Here is a 24,549-nt window from a genome sequence, read left to right as displayed (position 1 = left end):
TAGTTGATGGTATCGGAATTGATTTCTAAAGTGGAAAAGCTGTATAACACGAAACAATAAGCAATCGACGGTAACCGCTCGCGCCATAGCAATGCATAGTTGCGTAAGATATAGTTGTCTGAAAAGATGTCTACAGGGATTTACTTTTAAACACAATAAAAAAAAGAGTATCAATAGCCTGCCAAACTTTGGTGAACATTACTAGTCTTTACACACACGACTTTGCAAATCTACAACAACGTTCAAGAGATAGTAAAAAACCAGTACCAAGTCCACACCAGCACAGCCACATGTAATCAGGAACACAAACAAGAAGAGGCTATGGAAAAACCTGGGCGGGAAATGATACATGAAATAGAAATTCGAAAGGGAACTAAGCCAACGTACGTAATGAGGCACTATAAGGGAACAGCACTGTTTTCAACGCAATGCAATTTCTAAAGGTTACATTTAGCGTGAAAAAAAAAAACACACGGACCGTAACCCAAGTAAGAACGATCAATCCCCTGCCGGCCGCTTCTGTTACCACTTGGCGTTAAGCGCCGAAAGGTTCCGTGCATGTGCAAACTACTGACTTCCTTTCCTTGCGAGCCGCACACCACAGAACAGTGACAGAAAAACTTCGAGAAAGCTATGCGCCGCAACGGGAAACGGAACATACTAAACGTACAGAGTGTTACTAAACTGTGGAACAGGAACTTCCAAAATGGAAGCATACAATCTGGAATTTGATCGAAAACTATGGAATTCAAGGGCCGACTTTCCAGATTTTAGCAAAATTTCTGCCGTCTAAAATATGGAAATGGAACTTGCAAAAATTAAGGGAATTCAACTACAAATTCTAAAAATTCAGATTTTATTTTATTTTTTTGTGGCACTAGATGGCATACACATACATTTCATATTCATATTTATTGTCAAAAGTGCCACCAACCTACTGCCCAACCCACACATTGTTCTATTTTTTTAGATTTTTTTTGCTTGTCCTTCAACTTTTTGGTGAAATATAAGAAAAGCTGAATAAAGTAAGAAATATATATATATATTTCTTTTGAAAAATTCATTTTTTGAATCGCACTTCTGAAATTGGGTGAGTTAAGAAGGTTAGTGACTTAGTCCCTAGGGAGAAAAACCATGCTTTAGAGAAGGGGGAATCAGTACGCACAATTTTGGAATGGGCGTCCTCTAGACTTGCAACTGATTATAAATTTGATTTGTATCTGTAAAATATCGCTTAATGGCAAATGTTGTGGGATGTCAGGCAAATACCGTAAGGTCGTTTAATGCTTCTTTGCAAGAGATGGTATCATGATATCATTCTCAATGCGAATCGATTCATGATAATATTGTTTATGACAAGAAAAGTCTGTGGTTTTACTCTCTAGGTCGAGCTCGTAAGCGCATGCGTAATTCCAACTAGACATTTTTATTTAATTAATATACGCACGAGTAGGATTTTAAAGGCAATCCTATACATTGCAGTAATTTAAATTTTTATTTCATGTTGCAAGATGAGCAAAGATGAGTCACCCTGTTTAGTCAACTCTTACATGAAGATAAGAAATTCAACGGCCATAAGCACATTGTAAGATGACACAGCACGTTGGAGGGGGGGGGGGGGCGGTGGCTTGCAATAAGTAAAAACAAGCGCAGCAGGTTAGTTGTGCATTGTAATAGCCGATACGGTTGTTGGCCGTGAAGCTCGCGCACCGGAAAAACTTTATCGCGGACTTGACAGCCACGCCCAATCCTTCAAATTAACGCAACGCCAAGCAACCGCTAAAAAAGGAAGCTCGCACCATTGACACCTCTAACTAAAGGACGGGACACTGCCCCTTGAACGTCTTCATAAGACGTCGGTCATGTTACTTTTTACCGGGAGATATCGGATTCACAATTTTTAAAAAACCAATAAAACTGTAAAACATTCCTATATCTAAAATTCATTGTTACCGGCATATTTCAATTTGTTTTACGGAAATATATGAAGTGGTTAGAAACACCGATACATCCGGGAAGCAAACTATTTTTAAACTCTTGTAAGTAAGTTTGCGAGCGTGGATACACAGGAACAAGAGAGTAAGTAACCACTCTCTTGTCCCTGTGCCGTCTGGCAGCTGCTTAACTCCCTTTTCTCTATGTGGCGTATATTAACAGGAGCTTAGGGTGCTTGGTGGCTAGATGGCACCGGCGTTTCCTCCTTTTCCCCTTGCCTCTTGCATTCTTATTACGGCTATTAATTATCTACTTCACTCGAACGTATGTACAGTATCTTGCATCGAAACTGGGACAGCCGCTAGGTGGTTCTTACGAGTGTCCTTTGTAAAACCCCGAGCGGCTGTCCAAGTTTCCATGCCGGATACTGTGCATTGTTGGAATAAGCGCCAAAAATTTTTTTTTCATTTATATTTTATTAGTTTTTTAATGGGAATACACCCCCCCCCCTCCCCAAGTAGCTACAATACGACGTTGGGTGAAGAGTCTCGTCCTTTGGTTAGAGTAGTGCGTGCTTGCACACTCGTTCGCTGTCTCCCTCGCTCGGTAGCTCGTGTGCAAGGGTGTGGTCGAACAGCCACCACATTGCCCCCAAATAGCACCGTAAAATTCATAGTGTGGAAAAGACATTTTCATATTTTAACCTCACCGGCCGCTTAGCATTACGTTACTTTCCCTGTTTTGGAGTTCGGCCATGTCGACATCTACGGTGAGCAATCCCGAGTTATCCACGTCGTCTTATGGCAACAGCAGCACTCCTTGGGGCTGGCTGGTGTGGAACGAGCCTAATGCAACGGTCGCCATTCCCCTTTGGTAAGTGTCTCGTCGGCGATTACCTAACATGTTTGGCTTGTACTCACGCACCGTGCTTTTCCCTAACTTTTTCCTACCAGGTCGACCGAGCGGGAACACGTGGCCACCATTGGGCGTGGTCTCCTTTGCACCGTGCCTGTCCCGCCGACACTCGTCGCCAACTCGTTCTTCCAACGGATCAGCCGCCACCATTGCACACTGCAGAGCGCGTCCGAACATATGCAAACACTGCTGATTAACAACTCTCCAAATGGGACGTTTGTCAACGGCGAGCGAGTCGATTACCTGCGCACACTGCCCATCGATCACGGCGACGTCGTCGCCCTCTGTTCCGCCGACAGCGAAGCAAGTTTTACTTTTTACGATAACCACTACCGCTATTTGGGATATCACCTGGACCTCAGCAACAAGTACCTCATCATGAACATCGTAGCTAGTGGGTAAGTGTCTTTGGAGTAAACGCTGATATTTCCCGACGAAGGTTGTTAATCTACTTCTACGTTTTGGACTTTGTCATGCAATGCTTTAGGGCTTACAGCGAAGTTTGCAGAGGCATCGTGAAAAGCAACAACACCATTGTTGCAATCAAGATTGTTCCGCGCAGCAATCGGAGGGCACCATATTCCAGTGTGGCGGTGAACACACGTGCTGTTAAGGCGCTGGGAAATGAAATTTCCATTCTGTCGACAACCGAGCATCCTTGCATAGTCAAAGTTTGTTTTCTGCTGTGTCCGATTGCGTTACTTGTTTTTGCAGACTCATAGTTTTTTTTTTTTTTTTTTTTTGGGAGAGAAAGGACAGTTGTGACTCCTTTGCACGTTACCAATGCTGCCTGTATACGTTGCTTAGCGCTCTCAAATGTTTGCATTGCAACTTTTTTGTTGTTGTCAGATGGTGGACTCTTCGTTTGACGTCAATACAAGCAGGATATTTCTCGCCTTGGAATTGGCTAACGGCGGTGACTTGCAGCAGAGATTGCATGACGTCGGTCATTTGTCGGAGCCCGTGTCTCGGTTCATTTTCGTTCAGCTGGTCTCGGCCATCAAGTACTGTCACGGCCGCTCACCGCCGATTGTCCACCGCGACCTCAGCCCCGCCAATATTTTGCTGGTGAATGCCGACGAGTTTGCCAGAGTCAAGGTGAGGTCTACGTCAACGCCCGTCTGTCTCTCTGGCGAATTATCAATATTTTTTCTTTTGTTTGTTTGTTTGTTTCTTTGTTATGGGACTTGCTTACCGGTTGGCATTATTTGGCGTGGCCTGGTGCGATGCGGTGCGCTTCGCTGCAATGGCCGGGATTTTTCGGGTGGTAGATTGCCGATTTCGGACTCTCGAAACGCCTGTTGTGCCCCTCGACGTTGAAGACTTACTGCGGAACCAGCTTGTATATTGCTCCGGAGGTGAGACGCCAAATGGACGACGACGACGTCGAGCCGTACACGGCGACAGCCGACGTGTGGAGCTTGGGCGTCATCTTGCATTACATGCTCCTGGGGAGACATCCGTCGTGCTCCCGCGCGGACTACACTGGCCGCTCGACGTCCACCCAACGTGCGTATTGTCGGTCATTGCCTGCCAACTCTCTGGGCAGCCCCACTGCGGGTGGCGGAAGATTTTTAATTTTCTTTTTCTCTTTTCGTCTGACTGTGTGTGATTTTTGTTTTTTTTTTTTTTTTGTTTTTTTTGGGCTCTGCCCCGCTGTCGTTTGGTAGGAGGCAGCGTGCTGGACGGGCCAGGCGTCGCGTCCGTCAGCGACGAGGCACGCACTCTGATTGACAACATGGTGGCGATTGACGTTGGGCGACGCCCCGACATTGAAACAGTGGCTAGGTGCCCGTGGCTGCTCGATGAGGACACTATGGCCAATCTCCGCTCGATCGTCTTTAGAGACTCTCCCATTTTCTGAACCGTCAGAAGAAGTCGTCGATGTTTCCATTTACAATTATTTTTCCCCTTATTTTTTTTTTGAATGTTGTGTGACTGTGCCTGCGTGTTTGACTGGGTTTGTGTGTCTGTGTGCTAGTTACTAGATCACACCTATCTATTTGTTGGTCCGACTTTATTCTTTCTTTTAAATAACGTTAACCACGTTTCTTTCCAGACTCTCAAACAAGCTTTACGGCTGAGACACCAACCGCAACAAGGTTGCCACCAATGTCGCTGTGGCTTGCTGTAGTTTGTTTTTGTTTGCATTGTTAGAGTCTCACCTGGTTTACTGCTGTGAAGTGGGCACATGCTACACAATACAGAAGACATGTCATATTATTCCCAAATTACGCTACATGAATTGTACCGCTAAAGAACCCACCACCACTAGGCGAATTCATACTCCAATAAGTGCAATAGCGTTGGTTTTTCGAGCGACTCCATTGTCGGCGACGGGGTCACGCTAAAAACACACTAACAGATTATTAGTTCAATGTATTTTGAAGAAAAAACATTCTTGCACCAAGTGTCTCGTTTCTTGTGTCGTAACAGTTGCAATACATTTCGACTGAAGAAATACTCGGGTCGCCTCAGTTGACCATTTTTGTTAAGCAAATATTTGTAAAGCCCAGCTGAAGCTGAATCGCCTTTCACTCCCAAATCATACTTACAGGTCATCAGGTTGCACTAACAACACAACTACGCAAAATAGTCGAAACGTCCATCAGCACTGTCAGACAAAAACAGCGTTCAATGCAGTCTCTGGTAGGTACAGTTGGCTTGAATACAATTCCATTTAACTTGATAGCGTGGTTCACTGTTCAAAGCACCCAGTTCAGGTCGATCAGGTACCAACCAACTGTTTTCCAAGCACAGTCAAGTGCTATTTCAATTTCGAATGTTTTGTAGTATTACAGTGGAATATGAAAAAAATAATTGACAGTTCAGAGCTAGCGTTTATTTGTCGCTCCCCATAAGTCTTATGTCTTAAATGTCAACAACACAATTTATTAACACCACGATTGCTTTCCGAATGTTAACAATATATTTTCGATTTTTGGAACACATTTACGTTCCATTACTATCAATTGCGCAATATTTGATTGCAAATTGCTAGTCACTTCTGGCGTTATTTACTTAGGAATTGTGGCGAACAAACAAGAAACTCGACAACCACAAGGCAAGTTAATACTACGACACAGTTCAAAAATTGCCAGGTCGAGATCCATGATTCAAAAGCAAATGTATTCAACGGGATTACTGACCCATCAATCTTCATGGACGACAGAGAAACAAGAGCAATGCAAAGTAACCAACAGAAAGCAGAACCCAAAAAAAGTCATTCACGTTGCAACAATGGAATACTGGCCAACACATTAAAAAACTCAAATGAAAAATGAATCTCTGGAAAAAATTACAAGCAATTGAGCAACTAGACCGACCTGCATTTATGTGTTACTTGACTCTTAATATACTGACAAATGTCGGAAGACACTTTCAAGAAGACTGCAGGATTCTCGCGTACATATGCAGTTGTCGAAGGCAAACGCCAAATTAGTGAAGCATATCTGGAGATATACGCCAAGGCCGCAGTTTCTAGCGAGTGAAGTCCCAAATCTTTTGAACGGATATAGAGAGACAGCACGTTGTCGAAACCGAATTGGGAAACGAGACGACCCAAGCAGTAGGAGCCCAAATTAGAAAAGGAGTAACGTTGGGCCAACACGTGCATTTGAAAAAGGGACTCGAAACCACCGACGGAGCAATAGCTTTCGGGAATGACGCCGGTGTACAAATACGTTATTCCATCGACAAATAGCTGATAAGGGAAGTCATCAATGATCAAGCTTTCGGCCGACTCTTTGACGCCACTACGAAACAGGGTTTGAAAATATTCGTTGCCATAACACAAAACATTCCTGTGAGCCTTGTAGATGCGGCCGCAAGAAAAAGTAAAGGTCAGGTCACATAATTCTTGGGAGACGAGAAGGCGATATAAATGACTGGGAAACACAATCTGATTGACATTGAATTGAAGGTGGAGAACAATGGAAGTCTTGATTTTGGTTTCCCAAAAAGATATACCCCAACTGCAGGCCGTCTTTGATGACGGTGGAACACGCATCAAATGTTCGTCGCCACCCTCCAAGCACACTTCAAGCGGAAGCCAATTAGGGATGGCGCTGCCGCTGGTTGACGCCGCATTACAAGTCAAGAAAATCGTGTTTCGGAATCCAAACGTGATCCTGTGGCGGCTCAAAGACACCTCAAACGTTGTCGAATTGTACAAGGTAATTGGAAAGCAATCAATTGTGAATGGACTCGTATAGCTGCCGTCTTCTGTGGTTGACGACGAAAACTCCCAGTGAACACGATACAAGCCGCACGACAGCTCCTTCACCGTGGGTCTCTTGGTTTGCGATGACGAAGACGACGACCATGACGAGGACGAAAACGAGGTAGAATGTGAAAAAGACGAAGACAAAGAGTTGGAGGTCGCATATAAGTCTTCCTCGTCCATGTACATTTTCCAATATGTTGTTGGGTCCTGGGCACCGAATCCAACTAATAGTTTGTGACAAACAAAAAAAAAGAAAAAAAAAGTAAAAAAAAAAATTCCAACATAAGCAAAGAAAGGAACACGACAAAAAAAGAAACCACCAACGAATGGTGCACGGTGGGAAAGGGGTATAAATGTATAATTGTAAATGAGGTTACGCACGTGTCACAGGTTAGGTGAAGTGCAGTTAAAGAAGGAAGAATGCTCCGTCATCTGTCTGAGAGGAAATGAGTCTGAGGCTGTGGCAGTATGGCTTGAGGAAGACACGCAAGGTTGCCGCGTCCGAAACGGTGCGACGTTGCCAACCAATGGTGGCTCATGGAAACGCTGCATTCATAGAGAAAAAGCCAAGAAAAACACATGAAAGTTATCCCTGAGAGATTTTCAACTTGATTGAAAATCTAGAAGGCTTTTAAGCCTTTTAGCGGCATAAATGGGCGAGGAGGAACACAGGGCCAAAAACTATTATTTAAACCCAAGGGAATCAATGGCGCTCTGTGATTGGCTGAATAACAGTTTACAAACTGTGGCACAGGTGTGGCTCGCATGAATTGACGTGAGCCCTTGGCGTTAACTTTATTCGATTCCTTAGACGTTTGTCCAACTAACGCGCAAAAGTTTATAACGATAAGTCAAGTTGTTAATTAGTTACGAATTGTTGAAGGTGCAAAAGGGGCGGGAAAAAACGTTTTTTAAAGCTGCGACTCATATTCCAAGTTTGTTTGTTGTTGCGTGAATTCCTTCCGATTCCCCATCAAATTCTTCAAATAATGTGATAGATTTTATCTCAACATCTGATTTGGTTGATTTTACAAGAATATTTATATGTGTGAAATGGGAGGAGCAAAATTGTGGGAGGAGTTTCATTGACAGAGTGTGATACGGACTATTTCGTGATCTGGCAATGCAGGATATTACATCACAAAAAAGAAACAGGACAATTACGCCTGCTAGTTTCGCAGTACCTACGAATCATTTAGTCGAAATCGAATAGCCGGTGTTATTATCGCTATTAGTATTATGGAAAAATCAATAGATGATTTGGATTTATTTCATTTTGGACAATCGGAGGTATATAGTAAAAGAATCTTTTTCAAGTCTATAGAATCATCAGTGAATAGTAATTTTTTAAATACGAACGACCCTCACAACAATAAAATCTCGAAGGCCGACACGCAGTGGCATTTTTTGTTGTGCAGATATGCATCCTGTCCTGAAAAGGAAAATAATTAAAAATTCATAGAGGATGATATGGAAAAACCCAAGAGACACCGAATTTGTTAAAATAACGTATACTACTACATGTAACTTTTAGATGGCACAAGAGTCATGTAAAACATGTAAACCTTATTGGAAATACTAACCTTGTTACTCCATTACGTTGTAATTCGTTCACCGCAGACAACAACATGTTCGTGATGGTGAATCTGTTTTGGTAGATACTACTTTTTGGGCGACGACCGGTGTTGCTTTCAATGTTAGATGGTCTAGCGGTCAAGAAGAGAAACCGCTGGACTTTTATCATGTATCTCCTTTAAAGATTCCGTTATCTAACACCAGAGTGACAGAGACTATAGAAAAGTGGGAGAGAGAAGTGTTAGAGCCATGGCCTACTTAATGGTTAAGGCCTGTAAACTTGAATCCTGCCCCATGAAGGCGAGAGGATCTGCCAAATTCCCTATCCTTTCCCCGGGCAAGAGCCAATCAGACGAAAAATGGAGGCTACAACTTCGCCATCTGTCGTTCAATACTGCTATCTCGTTAGAATGGTTAGGTAGCTAGATATAATAAATTTTTCTTCGAGTGTTTCATAGCAGTGGTAGCCGTATGGATAGCAATGTCAGCTACCACACCACGGCGCGGCGTTCAATTCTCGGTTGGGAGGTATCTTTTTAATTTGCAGTTTATAACAAAGGTTGTGTTTCACGGAATAATTTATTCGAAAAATTTTGCTGGAATTATGCACATGTCCTTTTTATCCTATTTAGTCGTTTTCCTCAACATCTGCTGTTGAACTTAGTAGGAAAAACGCATTTCGTGGCATCTAACAATTTGTTATTTAGTTTACAACGAAATTTACATCTTAAAACACCAGATGGCGAAGTTGTAACCTCCATTTTTCGCCTGATTGGCTCTCACAGGGACAGGGCTAGGGAATTTGGCCACGCCTCTCGCCTTCATGGCAGTGGATACAAGTCTACAGGCCTTAACCATAGAGTAGGCCATGGTTAGAGCACTGGGAAACAGGCAATATTGTGTTCCCAGAAAAAAAAAGGAAGACTTGACACGTGTACAGGGCGCGTGATAGAAGACACAGGTAATTAGACAGTCAACATGTGTGCGGGCCGCTATCACAAACTTCGCTACGCAAAACATCGTTTTGTAAGACACCCGGCGATTAATGGTTGCGGCAAAACAAACTGCATAAAGCAAACCCTTGTGTGGGCCACTCACCCAAGACAACCAGCAGTGAAACGCCAATTACGCGAGTCAGATGTTTTTCAATGGAGGTGTGTATTAACGTGAGAGAGCCACTCTACTCTTACTTGTCATTTGAAATAAAAAAACGGAAAATAAGATTTTGTTATCAAACTAAAGAACAAACGAAAGGAAAAAACGTCGAGCGAGGGCTAAGCGTGGTGAAGGCATAATTGTCTGGGTCATTAGAGAGGCCATATGCAACCGACATACCAACGTAATCAAAGTGACGTTACAGTGGGAAAACGAAAGCGAGTCACTCACCGCCGGACATGTGGCGAATAATTTCCGCATTCAGCTTGAGAAACCTTTCAGTGTTTTCGCGAGCAAATTGGACCATATCCGGCATGTCCGTCATTTCCACCCAATGAGAGCACATGAACGCCATCGCCGCCTGCCGCAGACTCGGCAGGTTGTACGTTTTCGCCCAGACGTAGAGAGACATGGCATTTAACACGCTCAGTCTGCCGATAATGAGTCGTTCGCAGTCGCGCTTCAGTTGCACGTGTTGGTAGCGGTTGGCCAACTCGCACATGGAGCGCACAGACTCGAATGCGGCGGCCGAGCAGTAGTGTTGCGGTAAGATGCCCGTGTACCAATAGTGCACCATGTCCACAAACAGATCACGGGGAGTGTCAGATATCGTGACGATGCCCGTCTTCGTCTCCATGAGGCCGCTGCGGAACATCCCCTGAAAATAAGCATTGTCGACACACAAAACGGCCGTGTGGGCCTTGTAGATGCCGCCACAAGCAAACTTAAAAGTGACGTCGCAAAACTCTTGGTTCATCATAAACCGATACAACTCAACGAAGGGAAAAACGTGGAACTTAAGATAGACGTCGAGGGAACTTGTAGTATTGGCAGCGCTGAAAGTCATTCCCCATTCGGTGCAGGTCTCGTTTGTGGGCGGCACATCCAACTGTTTCCCGTCGCCGTAGTCCAAGTTCACACATCGAGGGAGGCAGATGGGAGTAGCGGCGTCGTGGCCCGCTGGGGGACAGCAAATCATTTGACACGAGTGTAAGTAGCCAAGGGCGCTGTAAGACCGACGGAAAGTCATGACATAGGTTGAAGTTTGCTGCAACGGAAGGTGTTTAATTGCGAAGGCTTTCTCGAAGGTAACAATCCTTGCCACCGGTGGGGACGTCAAGTCCCAGTGGACGCGATACAGTCCGAACGTCATCTCCGTCACGGTAGGCGCTTTGGTGTCCACCGCCACAGACGCCAACGACGAGTTGGAATGTTCTGAAGAGAAAGAGTTGGCCACCGTTTCGGCCTCGGAAAGTACTTGCGACATGGCCAACGGAAGGCTTGAAGACTAGTGAGGCAACAAATCCCTGCGTGAAACACCAAGTATTTGTTGAACCTACAAGGTGCCTAGATGTCTGACATTAAAAAGCAGCGGGTGATTTTCGAGCTCGTAACAGCAGGCATCTAGGTTAATACATACCAGTGTCAGTGCGACGACCACATGAGCCCACCAACGCCGGCTGGCAGAAAAGTGAAAACGAGGTAACGTCACCCGTGGGCAAACCTAACTGGAATAATCTGAGAAGCAACTAAAACAGAATAAAACAAAAATGATTTCCAACTCGTTTGGCAATGTAAAAAAAAAGGACATAGTAAGAGGGGAATTTCCATACCTCGCGACACGTGTTCACGAACCAAAAATAGTTTACTACTTGTTATTGTTAGCAGTTTACGATAAACTTTCTTTGACCGCCACCACCCTAATAAAAGACACTTAAACACTCACGATCAAATGTATGCCGGTAATGTAGTGAAATGACTGCGGTGGGACACGTTGTCGAGTATCGTAGCTTGCCCACCGGACTGTAGACAGAAAATGGCTGAAACTTATGCGGTGCTCCACAACAGCTACAACCAGTGCTGCCACTTCTAATATACCAAAGTCGTGCAGGGTTGACTAAAAAGTCCCGAACATTTTTTTTTTAAAAATATCCTGCACTTTATCTTGCACGATTTTCTGCAAAATCCAAAAATCCCCCCCCAAAAAAACCGCATAAATTTGACACGATCCGACATAATTTCCTTTTTATCCTAGTATATTCGAAGTTTTTTTCTTGTCAGACAGGCAAAACATTATTTTGATACTGTTGACCGACAGTTAAAAGCTAACGACGGGAGACGGTGATGAAAGTTTTTAATTAAAATGTCGGGTTTTCCAACGCTAACATTAGTTTACGGTGGTACTGGCTCGTTAGTCGTTCAAACAAGTCTCAAATTCAAACAGTCAACCGAGAGGACTAGAGCCTAGAGGAGAGAATCAGGGAGAGAAATGATGAATTACTCAACACAAGACCACAAATCAGAAACTCGGAGTCAGGCTCAGAGCGACTCAGGCTCAGAGAACCAGACAACAGCGCCACAGTGGTTTCAATTGTGGTTTACTGCAAAATTCAATTGATTAATAAAATTATCACCAAAAATTCCAAAAATACCACAAAATTCCCAGAAATCCGACGAAAAATTCGAAAATCCTGCAAAATCTTACGTCCTGCAGAAGTCATGCAAGCACTTCGAAAATCCAGCAAAAACGGACAAATCAGACATAACGACGCACTGGCTACAACTGCGTCGCAGGACAGTAACCTTGAATTTTTAGCTTCAGTGATGACATTTAACGTTTGCACATCATACTCGAATGGCATTGTTAGCTCCCTGCAATGGTGACCCTCACGAAGGTAGCCTTCGTTTACGTTTGTTTCTTAGTTTAGGCACGATGTACCTGGTACATCGTGGTGTAGGCGTGAAGTGAAAGACAGTCCTGAGAAACAACGACGTACCAAGAGATAGTCATCATGCTGAAGTCGGCTGAAGTCTGGCTAGAACCGCACCGCTTGGCAGCGCGCTGCGGTAGTGCGGCAGTTTTATTTTTGTGTTTACAACATTAGCGAAAGTTAGCTACTGTAGCAAAATGTTATTGAATTTTCAACATAGCTTAAGTGAATTACTTTGATGAAGGAATTAATTTATTTTCACCAAACGCCTATTTGAAACTTTTTTCCCCTATACCCAGTGTCCACTGCTCTGCAAAACTGCCCTACCATCGCACAGCGCCGCAAAGCGGTTGAGTTCCAGCCAGGCATGGGCATGATGTAAGATTTCGGTCTGTTACCTATTCCGTTGTTTCTCCTGTCATTGTCCTACATGGTTTAGGGAACCTTACCCAAAAGATAATGGTTTTCTGTGCGAGCTTGCAGTAAAGGTCGGCTTCTAATCAAAATTGAGATATTCATTAGGTAATGTCGATAGGTTGATCTGTTTGTTTCATTTATCGAATTACTATAACTGCTTCCTTATACTAATTGTAAATCGAATTCCTGTTTTCAAAATTTATGTAATTCTACTCGGAAAAGCAAACGTTTCTACCAATAGTTTTATAGAGTTACTAAGTAAACAGAAATAAGGTAAATCATTGGTTAATTTTTAAATGGATTCATTGAAGCCCTTGTTATTATATAGTGAAGTTACGCGGCAGTTCCTTAACTACAAATTTATCTTTTATATTTAGTTTTGACCAATCACAGTTTCAATTTTGCATAGCTTAACGCTCTAATCCACAGAGATCCTGTAAAGCGCCAGACAGTTTTGCCAAACGACGAAGACGAAGAAAGAGATTAACGATGGCAGGAATCCGTCTTCTCATTCATCAAAGGCGTCTTCCGCAGTGGTGACAGGAGTTTGCGTGCCAATGAACTAAACGAAATCAAATCATTTCGTTTTTTCAATTTGTTGACCAGAATCAATCCAAAAATAGCGCAAGCGCTACTCATTGACGATGAAGGTACTCTATCCAAATCGAGTTTTAACCGGTTTAATCCTACAAAAGTATTTGTTTACGGTGGGCGAATGAACGGCCATAGCGATGTCTCAATGCTCACCCTTCGAAATGGTATGATCAAATCATTGTATAACAGAAGAATAAGTCGTTATTCTATTTCCATATCTTAAAATTCCTCATTAAAGAAAATTGATGGGCGCTGACACGACCCAGTAACGTAAACACAAGTTCATCTGTCAGATAGTTTCGCAAAATCATGAATCGCACAAAGGAACCAGCTTCGGGTTGCAACCATTTCTGTAGTAACCCATAGACGTGACAGGGAAACAAACGTGAAGAAATAATAACAATTCAATGTCTTCATCTATCACTATTACATCAAATTACATTGCAGTTCAATACCGCTATCCTTGGTTGCTTCGGATTTACTACTTTTCAGAATGTCTACAAGCGAAGCAAGGGTGACGAACACAAACAAAAATTAACAGTTATACAACATTGCAAAGATTCAGCGAGCAAAGGAAGGAAAAACAACAATTTACGCTTTGGCGGCAGTTGTCGCAAACAGCTCTCCGCTCGCAAGCATTTCATCGCAACTCTCTCCGAAATATTGTAAAATCAAGTACATTCGACAGGACAACGTATTCTCGCAATACGTCATCATTCCTTTTAGACCTTCCTTTTCCAGAAAATTCTTGAAACAGTAGTTTCGCCTTCTGAACAACGTAAAACAATCCTGTTTGCTAATTAAATACAAACTTTAAACATAGCTATTGAAAAATTTTTATACCTCCAACCACGACTCGAATGTGATGGCTATCGTAATATCTGTAGTACCTGAAGCAATGGGCAACGTTTGCCGTCCCGTCCAGCCCAACCGCACTCTCGGTAGTATCCTTCCACCATCGACTTTGGCATCGCTAGATGCATCACGAATCGGACGTCTGTGACCAATCAAACCCAACTGAAACGTCAACGAACAAGAGCATCAACATTTCAACACTATTACATCATACCTGGTTTATCGATGCCCATACCAAAAGATAAAGTAGCGCACATGACCTTGAAAACATAACATAATATTAAGACGCTGACGACGCTGGTTCAAAAAAAGCCGGTTGCAATACAAACCAAAGTTGGTCATTATCATCATCATCAAAATTGCATCCAGTTGGGGTACGCTCGATTTTACTCTGGATACGTCAAGTTCGAATGGTAGTGTTCAGCCGTAATGCCCTGTTTACCAAGTATCCCCGCAACAATCCAGGAATAAACAACAACAAATGTCTTCATCTCTCGCTACTACAATATATTGATTTTCAGTTCAATATCACTATCCTTGGTTGCTTTGGTTTTGCTACCTCTCAAAATGTCTGCAAGCAAAGCAATGTTGCCGCTTTTCGCTTTCGTAATCGGGTTGCCTATTAAGATCCCAATAACACCTTGACAAAGAGTGGTAACGTCACCGTAAACAACGCGCTTCTAGAATAAAGAGGGGGCGTTAGAAAAGAGGCGGTGACAAAATGAGATTAAAGAATTTGACTGCTGTCCAAAGCATTAACGGAATAGTACTTGGCGTTAAACGGATTCCCAGCTTCTAGTAGTTGAATGTCAGACGGCGACAGCCAAGTAGGCTCACTACCGACATGGTTCACCGAATCCTGAGGCCCATCATCGACCACAACAACCCCCACCGAAGTGAGTGTGTCAACGGACTGTGAGGAATCAGTTTTGGGTGTGGCAATGGCAACCATCGCCGAAACGCCGCGAGGCCCATCACGAGTAGCATTGCCGCCTGCCAATACGTCGCAACCGTCACCTGACGAGCCAAACAAAATACGTTATGCAAACTATGGTTTGGGCGCAAAGTCCTAACATGACTTACCACTACTCGTCGCTCGAGCACAGTCTACGCCCACGTTGCCGCATACTTGTTTGTCAACAATTGGCTCACAGTCGGGAGAAGGAACAAAATGCGAATGAAACGCTGCACGCACCCATGCTTGCGGTTCGCCGTTGACTCGACACATACACTCTTATTGTGGGATATACCGCTTCCATTGCGGCATGACAAAGTTGATGGCCTCGGCTGTGTTTTGTCCCGCATTGACTACCATGTGATAGGCACCAGGGAAAGTGACAACATATTCGTCGACTTGCTGCCTGATACAGTGGATGGGTATGTTGTTGATGCGTAGGACCTGCGGCATGACCACGCAAGACTTGTGGCTGGATAAACAGAGGGGGTTCCATTGGAGTAAAGTTGATGATATTTCCATTCAAAATGGAAACAACGTCTATTTAACACAAGACGAATTTCTGTACCAATTTGCGTACCATGCTGCTGCCCGTATGTGCTACAGTCAACAACATACACCGTACACAGTCACGTTTCAAAAAGAAAAAGGAAAACACGGCTGAAGATACAACTCTTCTTTACGATCTATAGCCATGAAGATATCTCCGATAACAGTTTCGCCTCCATGAATTTGTTTACAGTAACTGTGTCTAGCAGATACACACAAACAAAACGACGTGGTCATCCCTGTAAAAAACTATCGAAGGAAGAAATGACTGAGGTTATGCGGAACTGGGTCAATGGTTTCAGGGTGTGGCAGGCACAACACACTGGAGCTCATCTTCAATAACATCGGAATTCAGTAGTCAAATTAGTGGTTTCGCCCATAATTCTAAAAACAGAATTTGTTAAACAAAACATATGTGGACAAAAACTAATTGAAACGTGACACGTACCTTTTACTATAGCAGCACACATATCGGCAAGCTGGGTTCAAATTTACACTGCAGTTTGCTAGTGAAGTGGGATGAGCAGGAAAAATCGCGCATCCTTGGAGTGCAAGCATGCCAGGTACTCCAAGTACTCAGCCTGCCACCACACCACATTATCACTCATCCCCAAAAGTCGCCCCGCAATAAAGCGAGTGACTTTGTTGTAAAACTCGATCACTGGTTGGCGACTTAACAAATGCTCCACAACAATCCACGTAACGGTGCGTTACGTGGCGGCATAGCATAGCGTGACGAAGAAATGTGGGGAAAAAACCGGAAGGGTATGTTGTTGATGCGTAGGACCTGCGGCATGACCACGCAAGACTTGTGGCTGGATAAACAGAGGGGGTTCCATTGGAGTAAAGTTGATGATATTTCCATTCAAAATGGAAACAACGTCTATGTAACACAAGACGAATTTCTGTACCAATTTGAGAACCATGCTGCTGCCCGTATGTGCTACAGTCAACAACATACACCGTACACAATCACGTTTCAAAAAGAAAAAGGAAAACACGGCTGAAGATACAACTCTTCTTTACGATCTATAGCCATGAAGGTATCTCCGATAACAGGTTCGCCTCCATGAATTTGTTTACAGCAACTGTGTCTAGCAAATACACACAAACAAAACGACGTGGTCATCCCTATCAAAATCTTACAAAGGAAGAAATGATTGAGGTTATGCGGAACTGGGTCAATGGTTTCAGGATGTGGCAGGCACAACACACTGGAGCTCATCTTCAATAACATCGGAATTCGGTAGTCAAATTAGTGGTTTCGCCCATAATTCTAGAAACAGAATTTGTTAAACAAAACATATGTGGTCAAAAACTAATTGAAACGTGACACGTACCTCTTACTATAGCAGCACACATATCAGCAATCTCGGTTCAAATTTACACTGCAGTTTGCTAGTGAAGTGGGATGAGCAGGAAAAATCGCGCATCCTTGGAGTGCAAACATGCCAGGTACTCCAAGTACTCAGCCTGCCACCACACCACATTATCACTCATCCCCAAAAGTCGCCCCGCAATAAAGCGAGTGACTTTGTTGTAAAACTCGCTCACTGGTTGGCGACTTGCCAAATGCTCCACAACAATCCACGTAACGCTGCGTTACGTGGCGGCATAGCATAGCGTGACGAAGGAATGTGGGGAAAAAACCGGAAACAAAGGATTAGTAAAAAAACATCTCCTACTGTACATTGTTAACCAAATTAAATATCAGCATACTAACAACACGATAACTACTACCGCTCTTCTCGACTACATTCAAATTTGTATACATCCCTCAGAGAACAACAATCGGCGTCGTTAACCAAATATGGTTAACACTTGTGGAAACATGTGATTGGTCGCCCTACTACTGCTGCAATACGCGAAAAGCTGCCCACCAAAACGCCCACCGAATAGTCGAACTGGTGCTTTTGGCCTGAAGTCTAAAAGACAGCAATTGTAAAACAGAACGCGAGTATCCATGAAGTCGGCTTCCTCCATCGCGATATCAAACCTGTAAACATAATCGATTGTCAATTTCAAATGTAATGTGAACCATATTGGACTGACGTATTGGTCTTTCTACATTTCCAATTTGGTTTTTAGTCCAACTTCGCTATGGGCCGTGTGCAGCACACGGGCCGACGGCTTTTCATGCTGGATTTTGGTCTGGCTCGCCAGTACACGACGGCGTCGGGAGATGTCAGACCGGCCCGATCAGCTGCAGGTTTCCGAGGCACCGTTCGTTACGCCGCGATCAACGCCCATAAAAACAAAGTAATTCCATTATATTACATTTGATGAATTGAATCGATATTTATTGATTAACTGACAAATCAATTTCGCCCAACAGGAAATGGGCCGACACGATGACTTGTGGTCTCTCTTTTATATGCTGGTCGAGTTTGTTAACGGACAACTTCCGTGGAGAAAAATCAAAGATAAAGAGCAGGTATAAATCAAATCACCCAAAAAAGTTGCTTGAATTTTTGAACGTTCAATCCAAAATGATCCACATACTTTATTTTCTTGATTGACTTCCAGGTGGGATTAATGAAGGAGCGCTATGATCATCGGTTGCTCTTGAAGCATTTGCCGTCAGATTTCAGGAGTTTCCTGGAACACATTCAGTCGTTGCAGTACGTCGATAAGCCAGATTATTTGTTAAAAGTATGCCAAAAAAACGTGCCTTTTCACTTGTCTTGATGGTGTATTTTGGGATGTTTAGATGCTTGCCGGAGTGTTGGAACGCTGCATGAAGCGGCGCGGCGTCCGAGATTGCGATCCTTACGATTGGGAAAAGCTTGCGGAGGCGCCACAGTCGGTGACCACGTCTTCTTCTTCGGCTGCCGTGCCATCCAAGCCCCAGCAGCGTATCATCGCCAATGTCACCAAATGTCAGGACAAACTGAAGCGTACCTCATTATGTTGCAATCCCTTCTTCAACATTGGATTAACCCTGCAATGCCGTTGGGTAGAGAAATTGGTTGAACAGGGAAACTCGTGCAACCTTGGAGTGAAAGCACGCCATGCAAACCCATTCTATCGACGTGCACCTAGCGAAAGCTACATATATCATAGCGATTCCTAGAAAAACAACAGGTGCGAGGGCACCAGAAAACAAGTCGAGAATAAAAATATCGCGTTGGATAGATTCGAGCGGTACCGACAATGATCTGAAAACGACGAGCTGAACTGGAGCGAGAAATGTGTTGGCTCCACTCGAAACTTGCTGGAAACATATAGCACTGAAACTTACAGTGAAACCTGGCCAAATTCAGCTGTAAGCCTTTATCAAAATTCATATCGATGATCGAGGGAAAGCGAAATAATTTGTGAAAGAATTGGCTTTCATACAATACTGGTCATGTGGCACGAAAAATTCAATGGCGGAGTTCGCTTACCACCACAACACATCTTCACGCATCCCCCCAAGTCGCCCCGCCGTAATGCGAGTGACATTATTGTAGGACTCTAGATCTGGTTGGCAGCTTCCACATGCTTCCCGACAGGGCCACAATGCAAGATTGCGAAAGAAATCTCCATCAAACTGAAACAACAATGCAAGTTACAAAGATTATTTAAATCTAGATGTACACTTTATATTTACATTACGAGGTATCAACATGATGAATCTGGGCCGGAAAGGATGAGAGATGATGTATCATTCTTTACACGATTGATGTGCTCCAAGTCGCCCAAAAAACCCGAACGTAATGTCGACATTACTTGGTAATGCAGACCCCAGCCACAAAGACTGTAAGACTCAAAAACAGATATAAGTAACAAACAGGCAACCTGGAACAATCACGGGATGGAGACTAGAAAATTTAAAATATATTACAAGGACAGACAAAGAGATGATGACGAACCAATCCGCCACATATAATGAAGTAAAGCAATGAACGTTTATCGACATTTAACAACGCATTACACAACTTCAAGCCACTCACCAATCATATCGTAGACACTTGTCAAATTCGTCCAGATAAGGATTAAAAATCCATGAACATCACACCCAGCCACCAAACTGCAACCAACGCCGCGAACATTGAAATTACGCCTCTGGAGAAAACACCTCTTCCAACACCTAGAAAATAGAAGACTTACCCATCGGAGATGAACAGTTGAGACCCTTAATTATTTCCCAGCCAGCACCATGAATCGAAATGTTAGTTTTGGAAGACGCACACAACCACCCCCGTGGCGAGTGGCGAGCACGACTTATTGGACGGGTTCCTGATAACATACTTTCGGCACTAGGCCAAGTGATGAAGGAAACGGTTGCTGTGTAGCAGAGATTTGAACTGTTGCAGGTGTAATTTCGAAAATACACTTTTCTCTGGTACCGCTGCTGCAATACCGACTTTTCACCGAAACGCCCACTGGGTAGTCGAATATGTTGTTTTGGGGTCTTCAGCAAATCAACGAAATTGCCACCACCAAAGAGGCTCTAGTAAATGCAGAAACTCATCTGGACATGGGCGCAGATGACGGCGGCACTGTTCTCCAAATTTAAAAGAGAAACTAGATGTTGTACAAAGACATATGTATCATAGATACTGCTGCACTACGCGAAACACTTTTCACCGAAACGCCCACTAGGGGGTAGTCCAATGGGTGGTTTTGAATTCATAATGGCTTCAAATTTTTCTTTTTGGGTTGTCTTCGGGACACTTTGACAAACGCCACGCCATGTCCGAGTGCAACAAAAACCATTGACATGCGAGCCGAAAATGTCGACAGTCCACTGCACATGTGTCGAACGATTTGGAATGTCACTAGATTAAAATGCAAAAGAAATCGTCAGGACTGCACTTGATTCACTTAAGACTTGAATAACGTTATTGCCACCTAATTCTAATGTATGAATACTGTATCTGAAGGATGACTACTTCAAGTTTGCCACCAGATGACTTTCACATCAGCGGGAAAATCAAATTGACGGGCGTAAAGATTAACGAAGGTAAAATAAACTTCAACGTGAATAAGGTAACTTTCCAGACTTCTGAAGCTATCACCGGCGTTGGATGACTCGTCAACAGGACGTCATCCATCCCAATTTAAGTCATTTGTCCCAACTAATCAACCACCGGATAGTCGAGTTGGTGGTTATGGCAGGAAGTCTAGAAAAAACCGATTGTCAAGCAGAATGCCAGTGATTTAAACGTCAGGGAAAACTAAAGCGTACCTCTTAATGTAGCACCGCACTCTACTGCAAGCTTGGTGCAACCTTACACTGCCGTTGGGTAGTAGTATGGGATGAGGAAGAGAACTCGCAACTTTTTGGAGTGAAAGCACGACACGTACCTGACCTACCATCGGACCACACCATCACTCAACCCCAACAGTCTCCCCGCACTAACGCGAGTGACTTTGTTGTCAAGTTTGAAGTAGGCTGAGGCTACAACAATGGCCACGACTTTTTCCAATGTTGTCCTCTTAACGAGCTTGATGGCACCAACCGTGTGACCTGTTGTCCTAAATACCGTAAGGTTTCGACATTTCCGGGGAGATATCTTCTTCAATGTTGGGCTCGAAAGGTATTTTAGAACCGTCTTAACTTTGGAACGATGAAGCGGTTATATTCCTCGAGACCGAAGGTCTATCCTGGCTGGATATCCAGATCGTGGCAGATTTCAATGGATCCGAACTGCACAACGCGCTAAAACTCATCTTCAAAACATTCGGTATGACGCAACAAAGTAAACGGTATGTGCCACTCGTAGGAATGATACAAGTTGGCCATGCTTGCGGAGGTTAAGGAATTGTCCACTCTTTCTCCCTCTCTCTTTCCAATATGTTTTCCGATTTTTCCATCGTCTACTACTCCACCCAAGAAGCCCTTTCCCCTACTGGAATGGAATAGGATTACGTATTAATATAACCAATTAGGGGAATATACAGGAAGTTAGAGCAAGAAAGAGAGCAATATAAAGCATTTACCGTTAACAGTAGAATCATCGTTGGTACAAGATTGGCGCACTGACCGGGCACAGCCAGGCGCCCCAGACTCATCGTGCGTTACAGCCATTTGTCTTATGATGGACGGCCAAGGGTCGAGCAACGAGGTGGAAGAAGAATTATACCCTAATGAATAGTGGAATGAGATGATGAGGAAAAATCACGCCTCTTTGGTGTGTAAGCACGTCAGGTAGTCAGCCTGCCACCAAACCATACCATCACTCATCCCCAATAATCGCACCGCATACACGAGAGTGGCTCTGTCGTTAAACTCGTTCACCAGTTGTCAACTTCCCAACGATTAGCAGTGCGCCATAATCATTTTCTGGTCAGGATAATGCGGCAAAAGCATACCTCGTCGCTGTTGTCTTAACAGGAGCCTGCCCCGAGGTGCAGGGAATAGTGGTAATGGGCGTTGTTTCTAGAAACGTTTTGTGTTCGCTCGGGCGAGCCCACGCTGACGCTGAAACACATTTAAGAGATTCAGCATCAGTCTTGGACTTCGAAGCGATAAATTTCAATGTGGATGACTTGGAGTCAATGATACCTTTCGATATTCGCAGTGCCTAGTTAATGGGCGATAAACATCTTTTTATTCAAAGAGAAAAACTAATAAAAAAATTCATCAACATAAACTTAAACTAGAGCGTTACCATATAAACAAACATACGAGATCTGTTCGTTGTTAAAATAGAAAAAGCGCTGTCATCCGCCAAAATACCGCGACGCGGCCAGTCATCAAGCACACCGACAACAGCAGAGGATATCTCAACCCATGCGTTGCCACCATCCATTGTTTTAAGACATTGTTTTCGAGCCCCGGCTAGTTACACATTGAGTACGGTAGATGACAGAATAACCGAAGGTTAGGGGCCATTATCTACTTCAGCAGAAACCGGATCGGGCAAAACCATAGAAGCGGCAGACAAAACCCGTTGAAAACAAAAGCAATTATATACCGTAAGAAAAATCAAGTCAACATACACATATGGTTTAAAATGAAAATTTCTCACCCGAAACGGCGGCTACTGCAGCATCTATTTTCGACGTTCTTTTTCGACATTTAATTGTGTGTCTAGACGTACAATTATAGTCTGCATGGGCCGCACCCGCATCCGGATTCGACATTACCGGAAAAGACTCTATACTACCTAACCCATATAACCATTGATTTAAGAGAAAACAACATGAATATATATATATGTACACATGTAATGGCGGAAGAACAAATCAAATTAAAATTAGAAAAATTACTGTAACCAACAATTTAACGTATTACAACGTGCCAAAATCACAATCAATCGAAGAACGTTGTGCAGCTAAAAAAACATACAACCTTCTCGGCTTGTAAAGCTACTAACGTTTTAGCAGCTCAAAACAGTATGAAGAATTGCGGTACTAAAAAGAATGTAATGTTAAAATAAAGTAGACACTAGAGCGTCTCCACCGCCAAGATTAGCTACTTAAAAATAAACCTTAGCAACTAAAACCTCTGTCACAGAGACTGAACATAAAAAAAACTTGGAAACCAAAATACAGCTGCCGTAAATAAACAAAATTTTGAAATGTTACTTATTACTTCACCCTTAGCCGCAGCGAATCTACACTTAGAAGCTACACTTAGAAGCTACACTTAGAAGCTACACTTAGAAGCTACACTTAGAAGCTACACTTAGAAGCTACACTTAGAAGCTACACTTAGAAGCTACACTTAGAAGCTACACTTAGAAGCTACACTTAGAAGCTACACTTAGAGTCTACAGTCTCTGCCACAGAGCCTGATAAACTATAAACGTAAGAAAAAATACTGTAAAACATGAAACATAGAATACCTTTGGGATAGAAACCAAACATATCAAAAATAGAAAAAGAATAGAGCAATTAACGATGACCAACAAATTTGTAACTCGTTAATTACTGACGTTCAATTCCCGACCGTCCTCAATGAATCCAAAAAACACAACACACTAAAACTCATCTTCAACAAATTCAATATGGGGAACAAACTAAGCGGCATGTGGCACACAGAGGAGTGACAAAACTTAACCATGCTTCCGGATGTTAATAATTCGTCCACTCTCTCTCTCTCTCTCTCCATATACAGTTTCCCGATTTGGCCATGGTTTAACTATTCCACCCAGTAACCTTTTCCCCCGCAAGTGAATTGAATTGGGGTATACAATTAGAATAACAAAATATAGAAAACGAAATAAGGCGAGAAAAAAAAGGGAGAGAGAGAGAAGGCGGCCGGCCGCTCACCAACAGCGACCGAGATAACGCGCACGTCGTGTTGCAGCGAGCCACAAGTTGGCCGAGCTGTCCATAGCGTAATGAATTGTCCACTCTCACTCTATCTTACTCGATCTCTATCTCTAACGAATTTCCCGATTTTACCATTTTGCCATAGTCTACTGTTCCACCACAACAACCCTATCCCGAAGTTGAATGGAATAGGGTTAGGTCTAGAAATAACCAATTAGGGAAATGTACCAGAAGATAGAGCAAGCAAGAGAGCTATATAAAGCATTTACCGTTCAAGGGAGGATCAACGTTGGTAGAAGATTGGCGCACTGGCCGGACACGGCCAGGCACCCCACAGTCATCAAGCGTTGAAGCCATCTGTCTTACGTTGACCGGCGAAGGGTTGAGCAGTGAGTTGCAAGAAGAATCCCAATTACTCAAAGAGTCGTGAACCACGTGGTGAGACTTATAACCCT

At 43.4% G+C, this 24,549-nt stretch overlaps 3 protein-coding genes across 3 annotated transcripts; 2 read left to right on the top strand and 1 right to left on the bottom strand.

The window, feature by feature from the left end:
* Positions 1 to 2,561: 2,561 nt before the first annotated feature.
* LOC124340731 (probable serine/threonine-protein kinase fhkD) lies at positions 2,562 to 4,984 on the top strand. Its single transcript, XM_046793338.1, has 5 exons — positions 2,562 to 2,808; positions 2,889 to 3,248; positions 3,338 to 3,521; positions 3,700 to 3,948; positions 4,910 to 4,984. The coding sequence occupies exons 1-5, from the start codon at positions 2,690 to 2,692 to the stop codon at positions 4,982 to 4,984; spliced, it is 987 nt and encodes a 328-aa protein (XP_046649294.1). The 5' UTR covers positions 2,562 to 2,689.
* A 5,022-nt stretch (positions 4,985 to 10,006) lies between these two features.
* LOC124340534 lies at positions 10,007 to 11,326 on the bottom strand. The gene is made up of 2 exons (XM_046793122.1): positions 11,226 to 11,326; positions 10,007 to 11,160 (listed from the first exon to the last, which is right to left on the bottom strand). The coding sequence occupies exon 2, from the start codon at positions 11,070 to 11,072 to the stop codon at positions 10,029 to 10,031; it is 1,044 nt and encodes a 347-aa protein (XP_046649078.1). The 5' UTR covers positions 11,073 to 11,160; positions 11,226 to 11,326; the 3' UTR covers positions 10,007 to 10,028.
* Positions 11,327 to 17,986: 6,660 nt separating this feature from the next.
* LOC124340730 (tau-tubulin kinase homolog Asator-like) lies at positions 17,987 to 18,959 on the top strand. The gene is made up of 4 exons (XM_046793337.1): positions 17,987 to 18,145; positions 18,222 to 18,320; positions 18,413 to 18,532; positions 18,597 to 18,959. The coding sequence occupies exons 1-4, from the start codon at positions 17,987 to 17,989 to the stop codon at positions 18,957 to 18,959; spliced, it is 741 nt and encodes a 246-aa protein (XP_046649293.1).
* The last annotated feature ends 5,590 nt before the right edge of the window (positions 18,960 to 24,549 follow it).

The sequence above is a fragment of the Daphnia pulicaria genome, chromosome 5 (genome assembly GCF_021234035.1).
Source record: "Daphnia pulicaria isolate SC F1-1A chromosome 5, SC_F0-13Bv2, whole genome shotgun sequence".
Taxonomy (NCBI): domain Eukaryota; kingdom Metazoa; phylum Arthropoda; class Branchiopoda; order Diplostraca; family Daphniidae; genus Daphnia; species Daphnia pulicaria.
The sequence above is the reverse complement of the archived record's forward strand: the minus strand, read 5'-3'. Positions and strand labels throughout refer to the sequence as shown.

Coding starts and splice junctions, on each gene's coding strand:
- LOC124340731 (XM_046793338.1), top strand. CDS start 2,690: ATGTCGACATCTACGGTGAGCAATCCCGAGTTATCCACGTCGTCTTAT. Junction 2,809..2,888: donor ACGGTCGCCATTCCCCTTTG/GTAAGTGTCTCG, acceptor TTTTCCTACCAG/GTCGACCGAGCGGGAACACG. Junction 3,949..4,909: donor ACGAGTTTGCCAGAGTCAAG/GTGAGGTCTACG, acceptor GTTTCTTTCCAG/ACTCTCAAACAAGCTTTACG.
- LOC124340534 (XM_046793122.1), bottom strand. CDS start 11,072: ATGTCGCAAGTACTTTCCGAGGCCGAAACGGTGGCCAACTCTTTCTCT.
- LOC124340730 (XM_046793337.1), top strand. CDS start 17,987: ATGGGCCGTGTGCAGCACACGGGCCGACGGCTTTTCATGCTGGATTTT. Junction 18,146..18,221: donor TCAACGCCCATAAAAACAAA/GTAATTCCATTA, acceptor TTCGCCCAACAG/GAAATGGGCCGACACGATGA. Junction 18,533..18,596: donor TCGATAAGCCAGATTATTTG/TTAAAAGTATGC, acceptor TGGGATGTTTAG/ATGCTTGCCGGAGTGTTGGA.